We start from the raw sequence: 19,379 nt of genomic DNA, 5'->3' as shown, positions 1-19,379 counted from the left end.
AACAAAAATTTTTACAAATGAAACAAAATTAAAGATCAAAATGATTAAAAATAAGCCCTTTTTAAATTCACCTAGTAAATGAAGGGTTTCCAAGATTAAATAATTGAAATAGAGAAAGTCAAACATTCTCATGTAAAAAAAAATTAAAAGCAGTATAAATAATCAAATGTTAGTACTAAAAACCATTTGATTAACTGAAATTGATAATACACTATTTGAATATAATTACACAAAAATAAAAAAAAAAGTGTAATTGTAACACCCCAGATGGATATTACTAGATAAAACTGATTTTTCACAAAATATACTTTAAGAAAATCAAACATTACAATAAATTCTCAAACGCGGGAAATTTCAAACTTGTCTCGCTATAATCCATTCGTACTGTCTCATCTTTATTACAAGTTCATAATGGATAAAACATCATAATGTCTATTACAAAAGGTAGGAAAGCATAGCATAAAGAAAATCCCTCATCGGTAGCCCCGCTCTTGCTAAGCATCAGCATGATCACCTGAATTCACGTCTGCTCCCACGTAACAAGTCACGTGATCATCGCCAAACACAAACACACAAACAAGCAAGGGTGAGCTGAGAAAGAAAAATTATACAAATAATAAGATAATAAGAATTGACCCTCACCCAATCTAACTTAGTCAATTTTAGTTTATTGACATTTTTATAACATTATACCCCAATCTCATAACCTATATGAGAAAGATCCATTCAACACCTTGGTCCTTAGGGATTATCATGCTCCCACGAACCTACCCGCTCGTGGTCCAACTCTACGGACCTCCCCGCCCGTAGTCCAACTCTACGAACCTGCCCGTTCGTAGTCCAACATGCGTGAACACCTACTATGAGCCTCCCCGCTCATAGTAGCCTCAAGTGTGAGCACGGAACATACAAACCTCCCCGCTCGTATCCCCACACAAGAGTACAACAGATACGGACCTCCCCGCCTGATCAATCACACATCTCAAATCTCCGTTACGAACCTCCCCGCTCGTAACTAATCCAGCATATCCCTGACCAAGCCATCAAACTCATCCATGCAAATCCATCTGCAATGGACCCTTGCCCCTGCACTATTACCTGGCGCTGTCTAAGCGCCACCAAGCGAAATTGTACTATACACTGCCTAACAGTCTTAACATGCCGTCGGCGCCACAAGTTCCAAAATTCAAAATTTATGATTATTCTACCGCCGAGTAAATAAAGAGAAGGATAAGTTACGAAACTAAGCCACATTAAATACGTTAAGTATTTTAATTATCGAGAATATAGTTAATTCCATGTATCTATTCCAACTTGGAAGTTTAACATACAATACGAAGAAAACATTTTCGCTACTTAAAGCTTTCCCTGAAGTTGCCAAACTTACAAAGTATAAATAGAAATTTATTAAATGCCAACCATAATAAGGAATTTAACACGACACCAAGCCTCTCACTCCAATCACAGGACCCTTCCTTTTTATCTTAAATTCACAATTCTTACAAAAAGAACCCCTCATTAACAAGAAAAAGAAGAGAAACCCACAAAACGAACAATTATCTAAAAACGTTAAACATTTCAGTTAAAATAAAATAAAAGATACTCTGCCAATTTTCAACCCAAGTAACTTTTATATCCAACTCATTCCTATAAAATATAACTAACAATCTTTGAACGTTAAAACCTTAGATCATAAATATTACCTAAAAACCAAAACAGAATATCATCAATCAAGATATAAATAATATCCATATAAAGTTAGGTAATAATCTATGTATGTTACAATATAATAATACCCAACAGTAACTAACTTAATATACTAATATTTTATTACTTTAATTCCTTCCATGTAGACATATTTCTATATGTAATATATTATCATGATATCAATTGAAAACTTCCTATAATTCATACTAAATACGTAAGTGCAAAATCAAAAAGGAAGCCTCTTTTACTTTTTATAATCATCGATCATCATAACCCCACTGCATCCAAACTTTCTCTATAAAAAAAAAAAAGAAAACTGCTTTGCATACTTGTATGACAACCCACAAAAAGAAATTGATAAATACACCATTTGATTAACTAAAATTGATAATACACCATTTGAATATAATTACACAAAAAGAAAAAAAAAGTGTAATCATGATTGTGATAATAGGAAAAGTACCACATAAATGTGAATGAATTTTGTGGATATAAATAAAGTAAAACAATTAGAAGAGATGAAGAAAAATGTGTAGTAAAAGAAAAGAAAAAGGATACGATACCAAATACTAAGAGATTAATATATGGGATGATTTAGCAATTTAAGTATTGAGACAAGTATGAAGATGTGATGAAAGTGGGGATATGTATCGAAACAGGTATGAAGATGCGAACAAGGAGGATATGTATACACTATTGTACAAATTGCTTTTAATGAGAGTTAAATTCAAGTTATAAAGATGACTTTTGCATCGTTATTATATGAGTTGTTGTCAAAAGTCAGCAGAATTCACGACAGTTTCAAACCATCATTAAAAAATTGAAAATTACAATAGTTACAAATTATAACCATTGTTAAAAGTAAAAAAATAAAATCTACAAATCAGAACCAACTGTTGTTAAACAAAATGAAAAAGGACATAATCAAAGTTGATTTTATAACGATGATTTAACCATAGCTTATCTCACTATAATATACAGTTCACTTACCATAGTTTATAGTGAAACAAACTACAATTTTAACTTAAATTTAGTCTATTGTTTATTAATAATTTCAAAAATGCCATCGCTTGAACATAAAGTACGATTTTTTGTATAATCGTAATCTATCTACATAGTAATTCACATTTTTTACAAGTGATTGCACACTATTTTGGCATTACTTGAGCGGTGAACCACAACTTTAGTGATATCAAGTTTTGAAAGCACCAACTTTCGACTAAACAAAGAAAATTTCAATGAAATCAATATTGCAAAACACTTTAATCTCATTTGAATAATCGTTTATAGTGAAAATAATCTACAAATGGATTATGATTACCATACATACTAATTTTATTTTAGAAATCACAAGTGTTATACATTTGTCAACCTCTATACACACATAAACAATCTAACACCATAAGATATATTCTTCGTACATTTAAGTAATCGATTGAATGAATAAATGCAAACAACTCCCCTTACTTGAATGAAACATGCTTACTAGCTCAAAAGCTTCCCGTAACATTTAAAACACAACAACAAAAATATTGCTGTTCAGTCAAGGCTTAAACCTTACACCAACATCATTCCCTCCTAACCAACTACCAAATGTAAGAAGAAAACAATACAGTAATTTATTACGGATTAAAATCACTTACACAAACCTTAAAATTGATTAATATATAAAAATCCTTAAACTGCAAGTTCCTCAACAAGATTATATGTAATTTGAATTCAATAAAAAATATAAATTTTTTATTCTTTGTTCATTTAGAGTTTATCTTAAAATAAAACTCAGGTGTTACAAAAGTAAAAAACTAAATAATATATTATATATATATATATATATATATATATATATATATATATATATATATATATATATATATATATATATATATATATATATATAAGTCACACACATAAGAATCTCACTTTAGATTAATACCACAACAACTTGCACGTGAACCATAAGTTAGATGAATAATGAATTGCATCTCAATTATTAGAGTAATTTATCACCCTTCCTACAAAAGAACACACATTCCCAATTCAAAACTAAGTTATTGGAATTTTAAAAGTTTTGACTTATTAACACCTCTTAGGATGGCAAAATAGACCATCCATCCCACAAAAAGATAGGACGACGAAATAAGTTGATCTGTGTCATATAGTTAAACAAGTTGAAAGTCTTAACGAACAAGTATTTTTTAAAACTTTATTATATATATATATATATATATATTAAGAAATATACTTAATTATATACCTATTTTTTAAATTTTTAACTGATTAATCAATATTTTTAGTTGGATGAATTAATATAATTATTATATTTATATATTAAATTATTCCAGTCAAAGATTTATTTATAAATTTAATAATTTAACTTAAATATTACTTATAATTTTTAGATAATATGTAATAATAAAAAATTAATACTTTAAATTAGTTTTCTATTTTAGTTGAAAAAATTGACTAAAAATAATGAGCCCGCTTTCCGTCATACCAAACACTTTATCTTAATTAGAATCCAAGAAAAAAAAAAGTTTAATTGTGACACTAAATTCTTACTGGTGGGGCTATATTAAGCAATCAATTATTACCTACTCTAACATTTAATATGTTCAAAGATTAAGAAACCTATGATCTCAGATTTCTAAAAGGAGTATAAATAAATATAAAAATATATTTTTTCCAGAGAGATACACTTTAGGATGAAATAAAGAATAGTTAGATGGAAGGGAAAAAAAAAAGAGAAAAAGTTCGTGACTTAGAGATTGTGGATTAATAACAACTAATGATTAACATTTTCTGATAAAAAAATTATATATTTATAATTTCTTTTATACAGTTTAAAATTATATCTTGCAAATTTTATTTTATATAATGATATTTTCTTAATAATAACCTTAACTAACGTGTTATATTTAATTACATTAGTTTGAGATGTATTTTTGTTTACAAGAATAATATTTAAAGGACGTTAAAACATTTATAAAATCTGTTACAATTATAAGAATAAAAAGGTTTAATTATAACGGTTAACAAAGTTATGTGAAGGAAATAGAAAGATGTGAAGAAAGGATATTGAGGTACTTGGCATAAGCTTAAGGAGAAGCTTTTCTTTGTCTTTTAGGAAACAAAGTAAACGTCCTTGCTCCTTCCAAGAAAAGAGGAGCAATCTCGTTGTCGGTAAAAACATGTTTCTCCAAGTGGAAACTATAGCTCACTAACCCAAATTAATAATAAGTGAAGGACATAAGAACATGAAAAATGGACAATAATTTATGGAACTTTGAATTCGGAAATTACTCATCGCATTTCTTTCAGGACATTTTACTACTAAACTGAAAGTAATTCCTTTACATCAATTTGAGTTAGAAATTCAAGTAAGTTGAAACTCTATCATTTTAAAAATAAATAACATGAATAATATATAAATAAAATGATCACTCATAATTTATTGTTTTAAAGTTTTGAATTGAAAGTATTATTATAATATTTTATATGAATTTGAGGAAGTCTTACTGGAAAGATAGACACCAATAAGACCTAAGCCTAACCACATAATGAGTTTATAAATCTTTATCTTTATATAGTGTTCTACTTTCTTATTTCTAAATTATATGAAACTTAGACTCACACTTAAATTTTTAATAAGAATAATCACCAGTAAAATTTATGGACTTGCTAATCAATCGAAAATTTGTTTTTCTCATACCATAAAAGTAGCACAAATCAAGGAAAGATGGTTAAATACGGTTTATATATATTTTTAACTAAGATGATAGAATTATGATAATCATAAATACAATTTTTAATTTTTATGATAATAAATTAAGTACTGTAATTTTTAGTTAAAATGTTTAATTTATATTTCTATAAAAGATATCATATTTAAAGGCATTTAAATTATGTACATGGTACAAAATTTTCTTTTCAGGTATACACCGCTTCGATCCTGATCTATGGTGATGAACTGAAACTGAAACTATGAGTCATGTGATTAATATTTTAATGTTGTGTAATAGAAATTTTACATGAAATAAATTTGCATAGAGAGAACAAATTTGAATTTGTATGTATAAATTGGTTCATATAACATTGTATTACTCACGTCACAAAACAGTGATCATCTCGAAAGATATCAAATCTACGTGGACCCTGATTTTGAATGAATCGTTGGTATATATATAGGTCAGTATCTGCAAAGTTTTGGTAGAGATATAGCCAAAGAAAAATCAGGCTTGGTTCTCTTCTTTTCTCAATCACTCTTTTCTCAATCAGATTTTCACTGATCGATCATACATAGTTATAGAGATGGTGAAAAACACTAATTCTGAAAAAAGTGGCCTTAGGAAAGGAACATGGACCCCAGAGGAAGATAAAAAATTGATCGCTTATGTTACCAGATACGGTCACTGGAATTGGAACCTACTCCCCCAGTTTGCAGGTACCTCAAAATCTCTAAATCTTTTATTTTTCATTCTCAATCATCATCATCATCATCGTATCAGAAACTACGATATGTTTTCTAGTGAATCAAATTTTCATTTCAAACAAAATTCCCTGTAATGTTGCACAAACCTAATTAATGTCGACTATGTAAACCTAATGAATCTGGTGCTGTCACTTGATTCATTTTTCAGGTCTTGAGAGGTGTGGAAAAAGTTGCAGGCTAAGGTGGCTGAATTACTTAAGACCAAATATCAAAAGAGGAAACTACACTAAAGAAGAAGAGGAAACCATTATCAAACTTCTCCAAAGTCTCGGTAACAGGTATATGAATTGGGGAAGTGGAGTAAATAAAATGCAGGTTTTCTTTTCAGAAGATTATTGCAATAACGATATAATTTTTATATATGGTTTCTATTACTTTCACAAACTCGTCAAAATTTTGAGGGTCCCATTTTGGACTATAAGAAACGACAACAACTTCATAACTCAGACTTTAATTACCCTATAACGGTTGGAGTTACGTGTATTGAGGATTCACGGTACAACTTTGAGAACATCTTGAAAAGAAGCTCTGATTATAGTTTCAGCCAATTAAATGCTTCTCTGCATGCATTTTTAAGATGTTGTTCCTTTAATATAAATTGTCATCACGTGTACATTTCCACAGTAGTCACATTTAACTTACTATATGAACCTTTTCTTTTCAGCAATAGGACAATGATACATATAAAGGTCCCAGGAGTATTAACCCTTGTTTTACACAGAGAACGTGAAAAACATAAAACAGAAAACTTGCACACAAAACGTTGCCCAAAATATTCATAAGAGCTTTAAATTTAGAATTTTCCACTCATCTATTTAATTTCAAATTCTGTAATTGATATTATATATTCAACAGAAACTCTCCACGTGTGTTGGCTATATTAATAATTAGGTCCAATATTGATGTTAGATAATTAGTTCTTGAAGTTTTGATACCCGATAATCAGTTATTTAGGTTTATGTCATATTTTTAAATGTGCAAAGCTGTTTAAAAGATTGTCATGGATTAGGGTTTAGGGAAGAATTTTTGAATTGAAGCTAATAAAATATAAAGTGTCAATATTTAGTGGAAGTTTTCTGTAATATTATATTATATTAATATTTAATGTACCAAAAATGCATTATGCTAAGATAATTCTCAATTAATGTCTAAATGATCATAATGTTAAGCTACAAATTATTAATATAAGTTTTATAGATAAATGACATGTTAATAGAAATTAAGCTAATGTTAAATCACTTGTATATAATTTATTTTACCTAATTATAGTTTATTTCTATATTATAGTACATGGGAAATTTGATATCCGAGTCCTAATCATTTAAATCAACTTTTTGAATTCAAATCAATAGACTATGGTCCTACTACTAGTTAATTAAAGTTAGTCCTAGCAACTAATATACACCTATAATAAAATTGAAAAAATCCAAAACTATATTTTATATTAAGAAAATCTAAATTATAACTTTAAATCACTTTTCATATTTAATTTTGATATATTTATAACGTAACAATATGTAGAAATTATTATTAAAGCTACTAACTTTTATATATTCATCGAAATATTTCTATATCTATTTTAACTCACAGTTTAAATATTTTTTTAAATGCAAAACATTATACGTTTAAATATTTTTATTCAAAAAATGAAACAAAACCTTATTTTTAAGTATCCCATGAAAACATATTTTAAAAAAGGAAGTTAACTTAACCATAATTGACCTACAGTATGTTCTATATCTAGAATACACAATAAAATTAAAATTAAAATTAAATATTAAAAAAACACCTATATTTAAATAATAATTTTTTTATTAAAATTATTTAGTACAAAACGGCCCAGTGATTAAGCACTAGTCTCGTACTAGTTTTAGTGAAAACAAATTATTGTGATATAAAGGAATTGAAGTGACATGGCTCTAACGAGAAAAGGAATTCTAAAGTCATGAAAATGTCTAGTCATACAATATCATTTTTGTAAGCTATTTGTGTTAATAACTAAACAAAAAAAAAAAAGTAATAATTAAGCTGAATATATTTTGATGTCATGATGTTATCACAAAACAAAATGTCTACATATTAGATGTACCAAGTTGGATAAATCATTAAGGAAGGACCAAATTTCATTGATTTATAAAGTATACAGTGACCTGATTTAAATATTTGAAATACGTTATTCTGTCAATTTTTCTACTAAACAGAGATTTTTTTTTCAATTTTTCTCTACCAATTACTTTTTAATTGCACTTTACTTCCAAACAAAAGACACCCAGGAGATGAGTGGAAGCAATAAATATTTTATTTCTCATTTCTTATTTTAAATATTAGAATAATTGTACTCTTCTCTTACAAAGATTTTGGTATATTTTTTAATATTCTTGCCCCTCTTTTTTTTAAAATTTGTGGTTGATCTTTTAAGGAATATAAATTATGGAATCAAAATGATTTTATTAGTCTTCCAAATTTGAAAAATACAGACCATGTATTAATCTATGTTCTTATTGTATTATATTTTTTATTATAATTCCTCTTTTTTTCATTTTTCTTGATATTATTTACGAGACACTAAGATGTTTTTTATATTGATTGAAAAATAAAAATATTTCAATACAAATTAAAAACAAAAGTGATTCTTTTTTGACTTGTAATAGTTATTTGGATCAACAACGAATGGTTTCTTAGAGTTTTTGAAGGGAGATAATACGGTGTTGGTATCCTTATAAGCATATACAATTTAAAATTTATCATGTTTCTCGTGAATGAGATCATTGTGTTAATAAGTTAGGTAATTTAATTTTGATTTTTAGAGAATAGTATATAGTGGTTTAATATTTTACTTTATTTTATTTCTTTAGATTATTTTCATAATATGTATTAATTTGCTTATATTAATAATTTTTTTGTAATAATAAATGATTGATGAACTTTAAAATATCAGTTTAACATCTCAAAATGCATGATCATGCCTAAAATGACATTATTTGAAAATTAAAAACAAAAATTTATTATTCTTGTCTAATTTAAATAATTTCCATGAACAATATTTTGAAATAAGTCTTGTTTATATGATTTTTGTTAGAAGAATAATTGTGAACAAAAATTTGTTAAAAATTTTAATCACACATAATTTTTGTAACATGGAGAGGAAGGATAGGTTATAGAAGCCTTTAATTCATTAGAATAGATGATGATGATTATTGAGGTCTGATTTCCCTTCTTCCTTAATGCAGATGGTCTGCCATAGCTGCTCAGTTGCCAGGAAGAACAGACAATGAAATAAAGAATTATTGGCACACCAATCTCAAGAAACGATATCAACCTCTCAAACCTCAAGTTTCCCACTCAAAGGATCAATCACAACCTGAACAAGTACCAAACCCTAGCAATAATACTGCACCAACTTCTCAGTCCACCGATTCATGCACAGCATCATCATCATCAACATCAACATCAACATCCTCGTCCCTACTCTCTATAACTACTGGTACCAAAGAAAAAAAGTTTGATACAATTTCTGAGGATGACGATTTTTCGTTTGTGGATGCATACCAACTAGAGCCTGTGAACGAAAGCTTCTTGTTGGAACCATATATGGTTGACACATCGTGCCTTTCTTCTGATATTTTGGTGCCTGAACCCGATTACTTCAGCCCTGTTTCTGACATAGAACTTTGGAGTCACAGTAATGAATACTATGCGTGAGGAGATACTAAACAGTTAACGAATGACGAGACCAACATTGAAAAATCAAAGTTTCCGTCTCAAGGCGGAGAAAAATAAAGTGATTCAATTCAAGGTTGCTACGTACGCTGTTGTCGTTGTCTCTCGTGTTTCTTAATTAATACTAGTGGCATGAAGTGCGATGTGGATAAGAAATTTGTAGAATTATTAACATCTTAAATTATGGAAGGGGTGACAATTATTCTAACTATTAATTTGTAGTTGAATTTTATTATCAAGTATTAGTAACTTAAATAAATAATTGAAAACGTAATATGAGATAAGTTATCTATTTAATATTCAATGCATAATTGCAATATTAATGTGATTTGAAGAAATTAATGAGAGAAAAAAAAAACTTTGATGAGAAAGTAGTTTATCTAAAAGTAGATACAAGTTAGAGCATTAATAATAAGAATGTATGGTGTTACTATTATAAAGTGAATGTTTATACATGTTGTAACATGAAAATTGATTGCACATTTTAAAATTTGTTACAAATAAAGTTAAGTGATTTGTTGTTCTAGTCAAAATCATTTTGTTAGCAACTTTTTGTCTTATATATTATATAAGCGAAATAAATTATATAGAAAATTTTATTTTATTTAAAAATATTTAATATTTGTATATTAAATAATGAAAATTTTTCAAGAGTACATATATTTAATACCTTTAACATTTTGCACCGTATCCACGTGATCAATCAATAGTATCGATTAAATTACATTAGTTAGATAGAAGTACGAAAGAAAATTAAATGAGACGGGTGTTGATTTGTCCAGATTTTCTATTTTTTTTTTTTGGGCTGAACATTAAAATTATTAAAATTATTGTATATTATAATTCTTTTTAATATATTTTAAATCATTAATGTCAATAAATATATTTTACAGACACTGTAGCGTATAAAGACAATAAAACAACTCAACAAAATTCAAATTTATTTTAAAGAAATATTTATTTACATTTTTAATGAGTAAGAAATTCTTGTCTCATCAAATCCTATAACCACTATATATATGTATGTTTATTATTCTAAATATTAATTAAATTTTTTGTATAAAAAATTAAAAATCATAACAAAAGAAATATTATATTATAAATAATAAATGTGACAGGATTCATTTTTTTAAGATACATATTTTTTCAATGTCAAATATAAAAAAAATTATAATTATACAAATATTGAATAAGGATATTATTAAATATCAATAAGATAAAAGTTAACTAGGTATAAAAAGGATTAGATGTATGTTTTGAAAGTCGCAGGAGGTAGAAAAAGAAGAAAAAACACAAAAAATAAAATCAAAGGGATTCGGTAAGATAAGAAATGAAATCATATTTTGACACATTTGACATTTCAAACCTAAATTAATGTCAATTTAACTTAAAAGATTAAATCAATTATATTTAATAAATATTAAAATTTAATTGAGTAAAAAAATATAAAAAACAAAGTGAATTATAGATCTAAATATAAAAATCAAATATAATAAAACTAATATTTAAAACTTGTGATTCAATTAAAGTATACATTAACTTTTCTTAATGGTAATGAAAATTCAGTTGAAGTTAGCATGGGAATCAGACATTGATTTGTGAAATGTGATTGTAGCCATGAAGCTAATGAGAATAAAAGAGATGTATAAGAGCTTTGAGTTCTGTATTCCATGGCTTGTTGTCCTTTCTCTTCAATCCAACAAGAGTACGTTTCATCCTTATCCGCCACAACTTTCTACTCTCTAGTTTATATGCTACTATATATAGAAACTTTGGTAATTATATTCTAGTTTTTTTATTCATAATTAAGGACGATAAAGGAGTGAGACGAATATGAGTTTCATTGTTTTCAATTTGAAGTAATTTATAATATCAGATAAATAATTTATAATTTTTATAAATAAAAAAAATCATAAAAAAATGATATTAACAAATATTAAATGTCAAAGGAAGGAACAAATTATAATTTTATAAATAATAATTATATAAAAATAAATAAATTATATTAAATAGTAAACAATTAAATATAACTAAAATTTCTTAAAAATAAAAACATCTATTAATTTTGTAACCTTGAATAATTTTACTTTTGTTTAATCTACATACATACAGAGAAGGAAAAAAAAAAGTTAGGTAGATACCGATAATTGTTTCAATTTTAGATTTGAGGTGTAAGATGACTCACTATAATACTATTTTTATAATTGTATGATGTTCATTGTAATTTAAAATTTTGTAGGGTTTGTGAAATGTACTATGATTTGATTTTAGAATATTAATAAAAAAAATCGAAACTTTTTTTTATAGGTTTAAATTGCTTGTGGTGGAAAAGGATGTTGACGATGATTTGAGTGAATTTTTTAAGTTTATGTTATGTTTTGTTTGTAGAATAATGTTATATCTTTTTTTTAATAGGTTATAAGTGTTACTTTATTTTTTAGTTTTATTTATTTATGTTTTTTATTTTTTATATGTAAAAGGGTTAGAATAATCTAAGTACTTCTTTATCTATATGTTTTTTATTGTTAATAATAAAAAAAAAAGTTTATGACCAAAGTGAAAAATAAAAGGTTAAAATATCAAACTCTTCGAGAAATTACAAGATCTATTTTAGTTATTCTAATACAATTATAGCAAGTTATCAAATATTAAATTTCCATTAGTTGATTTCATATTATCATAGAGGTATTGATATGTATTAGTATAGAACTCATACTATTTATGCAAGTTACTTAAATATATTAATATTTATAGTTAGTTAGTAACTTTTTATGAATTCTCAATTCTATATTTAATGTTTGCTGATTATAAAAAATTGAAAGAAAAACATGTTTTAATGATTTAAAATGAATCTGAAGATGACAAAATATTATGTTTTAATAACTAAATTCTTCAATTTCATTCGATAACACTCCGATGACTTTCAAATTTCTCTATCATTTGTTTTGTCATATTTGAAATGGTTGTATTAGAATATTGAACTCAATCATCATTTCAATATTGAGCTCACAATGGGAAAAAAGATTTTGACAATTGAATATTTAGAGTCAGAAATGGTTTCTGTGATGTTATTAAACGATCTTAGTCTTCGACAAACATGTTTTGCAATTTCCCACCAGAAATCAGTTGACAAATTTTTTTTATTGAGTTTCATGTTGCTTTAATAAAAATACACATCCTTATCTCATATGGCAATGTCAAGCATCCTACCAAAGGGATACCATTTATTTGGGTAATCTAAACTTACTTTCTTAATAAAAATAAAAAACTTAAAATATCTTTTTAATCATAATTTTCGTTCAGTTTTATATTTTAGTCCTATTATTATTATTATTATTTTTTTTTTTTTTTCAACTAGGTCTCAATTTTCGTCAATTTTGTTTAATTTGATCATTTTTTTTGCTAACGTCGTTTAAATAATTAACGGTAATGAACAATGACTATCACATACCATTTCGTGTTTTTTTTTTAATTTTTTAAAAATTGTCCATGTGTAAATTCAGCACTGATTGTGTCACGAGTCAGAGTCAATGTTTTATATTAAATTTGGTCCTAATATTCATTATTTTTGTTCAATTTAGTCCTAATTTTTTTTAAAATGGAACATTTTGTCCCTGTAAGGCCCCTTTTTTTTCTGCTTCCTTTTAAGGGTTGCCCTACAGTAATGGGCCTAAAGGTCGGCCCATAGGATAAAAGTCTTTCATGTTGCCCTAATTCCACACTCTCTTTCACTTTCAGAAACGTAGTCGTCATCTTTCCCCGTGCGCCAAAAATACGTTCTGCTAGGGTTAGGTTCCTGCCGTCTTCAAGCTAGTTCGAAGTTGTTTCCTACTCCATCTCTTTCGTTCCTTGAGCTGTTGTGCTCGTACGTTCGGTATCGAGGGCGTGTCGGGTCGTTTTACTAGCTTATTTCTAGGTAAGAGAAGCTAGAACCCTCCTGTTTGTTTGGTGCGAGTCTGTTAATTTATGTGGTTGGTGATTGTTTGTGTTTGCCTGTTGATATGGATGTATGATACGGTGGGATTGTTGCTTGAGATATGCCTTCGAGTCTGTTGCAGGTGAAAACAGTGGCGGGCACTGATAAACTCGCCCAAGCGAGCTGGTCTCGCCTAGGCGAGATTAACAGAGGCTCGCCTAAGCCTTCTTCCCACGAATGGTCGCCCAGGCGACCCACTGTGAGTTTTGAGCGAACGAGCATCTCGCCCAGGCGAGAGGGGTCTCGCCTAAGCGAGATCCCGCGAGTGTTTCTGCTCCCTTTCTCGAGCCCTCGCCTAGGCGAAGGGGGAGCTCGCCTGAGCGAGCACGTCTCGCCTGAGCGAGGCCCCTCAGCCTGAGCGAGGTGTTGGGCGAGACAATGCTGTGTTGGGATTTTTGTTATTTCTGGATGATCTGTTTTGGTTGGGTATGAATGTTATGATGAGGGACATGTATATAATGAAGCATGATGTATACGTAGCATGATTCATGAAATTCAAATGATGGGTTTGGTATGAGTTTTGGCATGTGAACTAAATGAGATTGGTGTTATTAATGTGGCATAAAAATTAGATGAGTTGGATTCTATGTGCATGAATGGATTATAAGGAGTTTGAATGGATTGGAACTGGAAATGTGAAAGGTAACGACTTTAAAGGTTGACGTAATGAATGTACCTTTGCATGGTGAATATTCTTTGACTGTATGATTGTATTTTTGTTTGTGTTAGTGCATAATTCCTTGGGGTCTCTAGGTGAGACTTTCAGGGTCGCGCTTCAGTGGTCGGGACGTAATTCCATGGCCCCTGTTAGTGGGTGTCCATGGTGGTGCCCCATCTGTATAACTAGGTAAGGATTCAAGGTAAAGTTGCATCCTGACACTCTGAGGAGTCAGTTAGTCTCACCTAGATCGGACTGACTCCTGTGGTGAGAGTGGCAGGAGGCCTAAAATTCATTAAGGGCTAACCTTGTGGTGAGGGAAAATTGATCCATCGTAACACTTGTAACACATAGCTCGGGGGTGAGCAGCTCAGGGGTGAGCAGAGGTATCCACCACAAATGCAAGCATCCGTTGAATCCGACTAAGTTATACGTATCCGGATGAGTCGAGTCGAGTCGTAGTGTATTGATTGAAGGGTCAAAACATGTTTGGTTGTTGTATGGATATTGGATGGTGAAATTATGTTTGAATGTATGATGAGAATGTTGTTGGCTCTAGCTTACCCTGTTTATTGTATGGTTGTCTTGTATGTGGCTCTTCTTTCTTGCGATGATCATCAATGTAATTGATGGGAGCAGATGGGCGAGGTTCTCGTGGTCAGTAAGGAAGTGGAGATTCCGCTGCTTAGTTTTTTCTCAAGTCTGGATTTTATTTTTCTGCATGGCTTTCGTTAGGGCTATGGCCCATGTATTGTTTTACGTTGTGCTACTCTTTTCCCTTTTGTTAGACTTGTATCTAGTTTCCTGTTGGCATCGTGGTGTGCCCAAGGTTGTGGGGGTTGTGTTAAAGACCCCAGGACTACGCTTCAGTACTATTATTGTGTGACGTTTCCTTTATTTTCGCGAAATATTTAAATGGGACGTTACGGTCCCTCTTCAAATTGAGATGATAATGAAAAACTATACTTAGATGATAATGATGATATAATATAGGCTGTATAATTCTTAAGATAATAGTTAATAGGATAAATTACTTTTTTGGTCCTTATTTTTTTATAAGAAGGGTCAAATTGGTTTTTTGAATTTTTTTTATCCCAATTTGATCTTAATTTTTTTTGGAAGTGATTCAATTTGATTCTTACCATTAATCTTTTTCACAAATTGTGTTAAAGTCGGTGTCACATTTTAATTTGTGGTTAATTTTTTTGAAAGTGATTTAATTTGATTTTTGCCATTAGGTTTTTCAAAAACTGTGTTAAAGTTAATGTCAGTTGTAGTTTTTTTTGTTAATGTAACATCGTTTGTGAAAAATTAACTAACTTTAATTACTTCTAGAAAAATCAAAACTAAATTGAAAAATAAAAATAAAAATTGAAGAACTAATTTGACACCTTTTAAAAAAACAAGGACAAAAACCTAGATAATAAGTTAAGATATTATGATTACGGTTAATACGTGCAGTAATATTAACTATTATACTTTCTACAAAAAATTACCAACTATTTTTTTGGTGATTGTTTTCCATGACGTGATTCTCAGACCCGGGAATTTGAGACGTTGGTTAAGTAGCCGAACCTTATTTAGGAATTTTCTTCCTGCACTCCAAGTTTTCTTTCGGCACCCATAAAACCTGTAATACCCAAATTATTCCTTACTAAAATTATATTGCTTTTTTCTTTTTATTTTCAGTGCTTTAGAAAGTATTTTTTGAAATGTCTTCAAAAATATTCAATCTGAAAAAAAAATTACATTTTATATTGGATATTTCAAAAAGTATTTCCGAATTCAGAAACGTTTCCAAACATTCTATCTGAAAATTATTTTTATATTCTAAATTAAATAATTTGAAAGATATTTCAAAAGCTTCCTAAATACTCATTCTAGAAAAATACTATTATATTTTGAATTGAAAATTTTAAAATTTTGAAAGAAGAACGAAGGAAATGATGGAGGGAGATGCAAGGGATTCAGCTGAGCAAGAAGAAACAAAGAATGAGAAATTAGGAATTTTAATGAGATATTTCTAAAGGATAAAATCGGAAGATTGAAATTTATGGGGTGCAGGAAAACAAAAAGGTGGTGCAGGAAAAACCAGCTCTTATTTTGGTGCTGACCTATATGACCTTTTTTAAGCGTATTTATCATTTTTGTAAGCTTGATTTCAAATTTTTAAATTTGTTGCAACAAAATTTACATATTTATATGCCAAATGAAGCTGCTTCGAAAGTACTTTTTAAAACAGGTATTTATTATTTTAATGTTTCAGCTTTTAAAATCTAATAATTTGAAAAAAAATAACTCACTTTGAATCGTTCGAAAAAAATTGACGACAACTTTTTTTAATTAATTTTTTTACAGTTATTTGACCTTTTTAAAAATTAAAATGATACATTTTAAATTATTTTAATTTTATTTTCTATTGATAAGTCAATAAATGATATTTTAAGTCTATTATTTACACACTTTTTTCTTGAATATATTCCTCTTGACTCATATTTTTCTCCTAAAATTGGTTGGTTAAGACACAAGTCATTAATGTTGGAAATCCAAGTGTGAGTCTAAGTCTCACATTTAATAGAAATGAGAAAATGGAGCATCATATAAGGACAAAGATCCATCAATCCATTACCTTAAAGTTTTGGGTTGAGAGTGGTGTCAATATTTTATCAATGAGTTGAGGTCATGACTCATTAGTGTTAAATTCAGAACCTGATAATAGGTCAGGTAAGTGAATCCTCTCAAGAAAAACGATAGTAGCTTATGTTTAGTGATCACTTCTTTTTGGTAACTAAACTTCAGAAACCGATTATAATTTTTTATTTATAATATATAGTGATTATTTTAATAACTAATAATTTTTTATTTTGTAAATTAATATCTAAATTGATTATACTAGTGACTAACAACTTGTGACCACTAAAATTGATTATTAATGAGACATTTCATTGTGGTAAGTATTAAGAAATATCTTATATACCTTTTAGTGTCAAATAATCATGTACCTCAATATCTGCATACATGTTTAACATATAAATATTAGGGGTAGCAATGCGGGCCGGCCCGACCCGTTTAGGCCCGGCCCGCATAAGGCCCGCACAACACGGGCTGGCCCGCCCCGCCCCGCATACTTTATGCGGGCTGAAAATACTGGTCCGCCCCGCATACTCCTTGGCCCACGGGCCGGGCCGCTTTTTTTTTAATTTTTTTTAATTTTTATGATAAAACTTTCAATGTTTAAAAATTGGGAAACTTTAAGAAGTTCACAAAATTAAGTAAAGACTTTGGGGAATTAGAAGATAAATTGATAATTCAACATTTTCATCATATTCATATTATGACATACACAATGTATTCTTTAAATTTTAGCACATTAAAAATTACATAATACTTGTCTTTTCTAGTTATACAAAAATTTGAAATGTTAATGCAAGAGTTCATAAAAGAAATAATTAATATACACAAGTGCAAGTTTTTTTTTTTAATTTTATGCGGCTTGCGGGCCGGCCCGCGTGGGCTAGCCCATGCGGACCGCGGGCCTATGCGGGTCGAGCCCACGCGGGCCTACGGGTTCACTATCCTGACCCGCTCCGCGTTTTTTTTCTACGGGCCTGCGGGCCGGACCCGCGGGCCAAGCCTTAATTGCCATCCCTAATAAATATCATTGTTTCGTAATAAAATTTAGGGTTAATTATGTTTTTGGTCCCTCAAGTATCGACCATTTTTGGTTTTCGTCCCTCATTCAAAAGATGCGCTATTTAAGTCCCTCACGTTCTGAAACGCATGAAATTCGTCCTCATTTTTTAACTCCGTTAAGTTTATTAGAAAGCTGGCAGACGGAGTGCCACGTCAAGATCCCGTTTTTCACTTTCACTCAGGTACAGTAACCACGTGTTTTAAAAGGGGTCTTAGGGTCTGAGGGTAATGTTTGGAACCCTAAATTTTGAATTGTGAGATTGGATCGTTGGTGAGGAGCTTGAGCAGTTCACTTTGGTGCGGGGAAACGTAGGTGATGAAGAGTGGTAGTTCCGGAATTGAATGTAGGCAAAGGAAAAGTGGTTCGAAAATTTCTCAAAGCTCAATGTCATGTTCAGAAATAGCATCGAAAGTGTGTGGGTGTGGGGAACGATTGTTGCTCCTAAAGGCAGGTACTGTGAAGAACAAGGGCAGGTTATTTTGGAGATGTCGAAATTGGGCGGTAAGTGAGAAATTGCATTTGTTTTACTCAACCTTGCTTTGGTGGCTGTTGTAATGGTTTCAATTTTTTTGCAGTCCAATTCAAATTGTAATTATTTTGAATGGGTTAATGAAGAGGAATGTAAAGGTGAAGGTAGAGAATCGGAATTTGAAGCTGGCGCCGGAAAACGATTTGAAGAAGAGGAAGTTTGTTTGGAAAAGGAGAAATTGATACTGGACTTGATTAAGAAAAACGAGAAGTTGAAAAGGAAATTGCAAAAAGAGAAAACATTTGGGAAATTGCTGCAACTTTTATTTGTACTGTCGTGGGCATTTTCAATTGTATTTGTGGTTATGTTTTTGTTCAAGTTAAACTGTAATTAGTTATTGTATTTCTGGGGAATTAGTTTGTACTGATGAAAATGGTATTACTAATGATATGAGTATTGGATTCCATTTTGGTATTACTAATGATATTTATGGTCTAGAATATTTATGATCCACAACATTTTGTATTTGGTATGTTTCAAATTACAATCAGAGGATTCAAATTACAATCAGTGGACTTTATATAGATTTTGGAATATTTTGTCAGATATATAACTAAAAGCAATGGTTAAGCTTAAGAGAAAAAAATGTTCTTATAGATGACAGTG

At 29.4% G+C, this 19,379-nt stretch overlaps 1 protein-coding gene across 1 annotated transcript; it reads left to right on the top strand.

The window, feature by feature from the left end:
- Nucleotides 1–5,935: 5,935 nt before the first annotated feature.
- LOC114186134 (transcription factor MYB15-like) lies at nucleotides 5,936–10,154 on the top strand. Its single transcript, XM_028074163.2, has 3 exons — nucleotides 5,936–6,148; nucleotides 6,345–6,474; nucleotides 9,427–10,154. The coding sequence occupies exons 1-3, from the start codon at nucleotides 6,016–6,018 to the stop codon at nucleotides 9,896–9,898; spliced, it is 735 nt and encodes a 244-aa protein (XP_027929964.1). The 5' UTR covers nucleotides 5,936–6,015; the 3' UTR covers nucleotides 9,899–10,154.
- The last annotated feature ends 9,225 nt before the right edge of the window (nucleotides 10,155–19,379 follow it).

The sequence above is a fragment of the Vigna unguiculata genome, chromosome 5, assembly GCF_037176805.1.
Source record: "Vigna unguiculata cultivar grain cowpea cultivar isolate G323 ecotype 2 chromosome 5, ASM3717680v1, whole genome shotgun sequence".
NCBI classification, from domain to species: Eukaryota; Viridiplantae; Streptophyta; class Magnoliopsida; order Fabales; family Fabaceae; genus Vigna; species Vigna unguiculata.
This window is presented reverse-complemented; position numbering and strand designations above follow the sequence as displayed.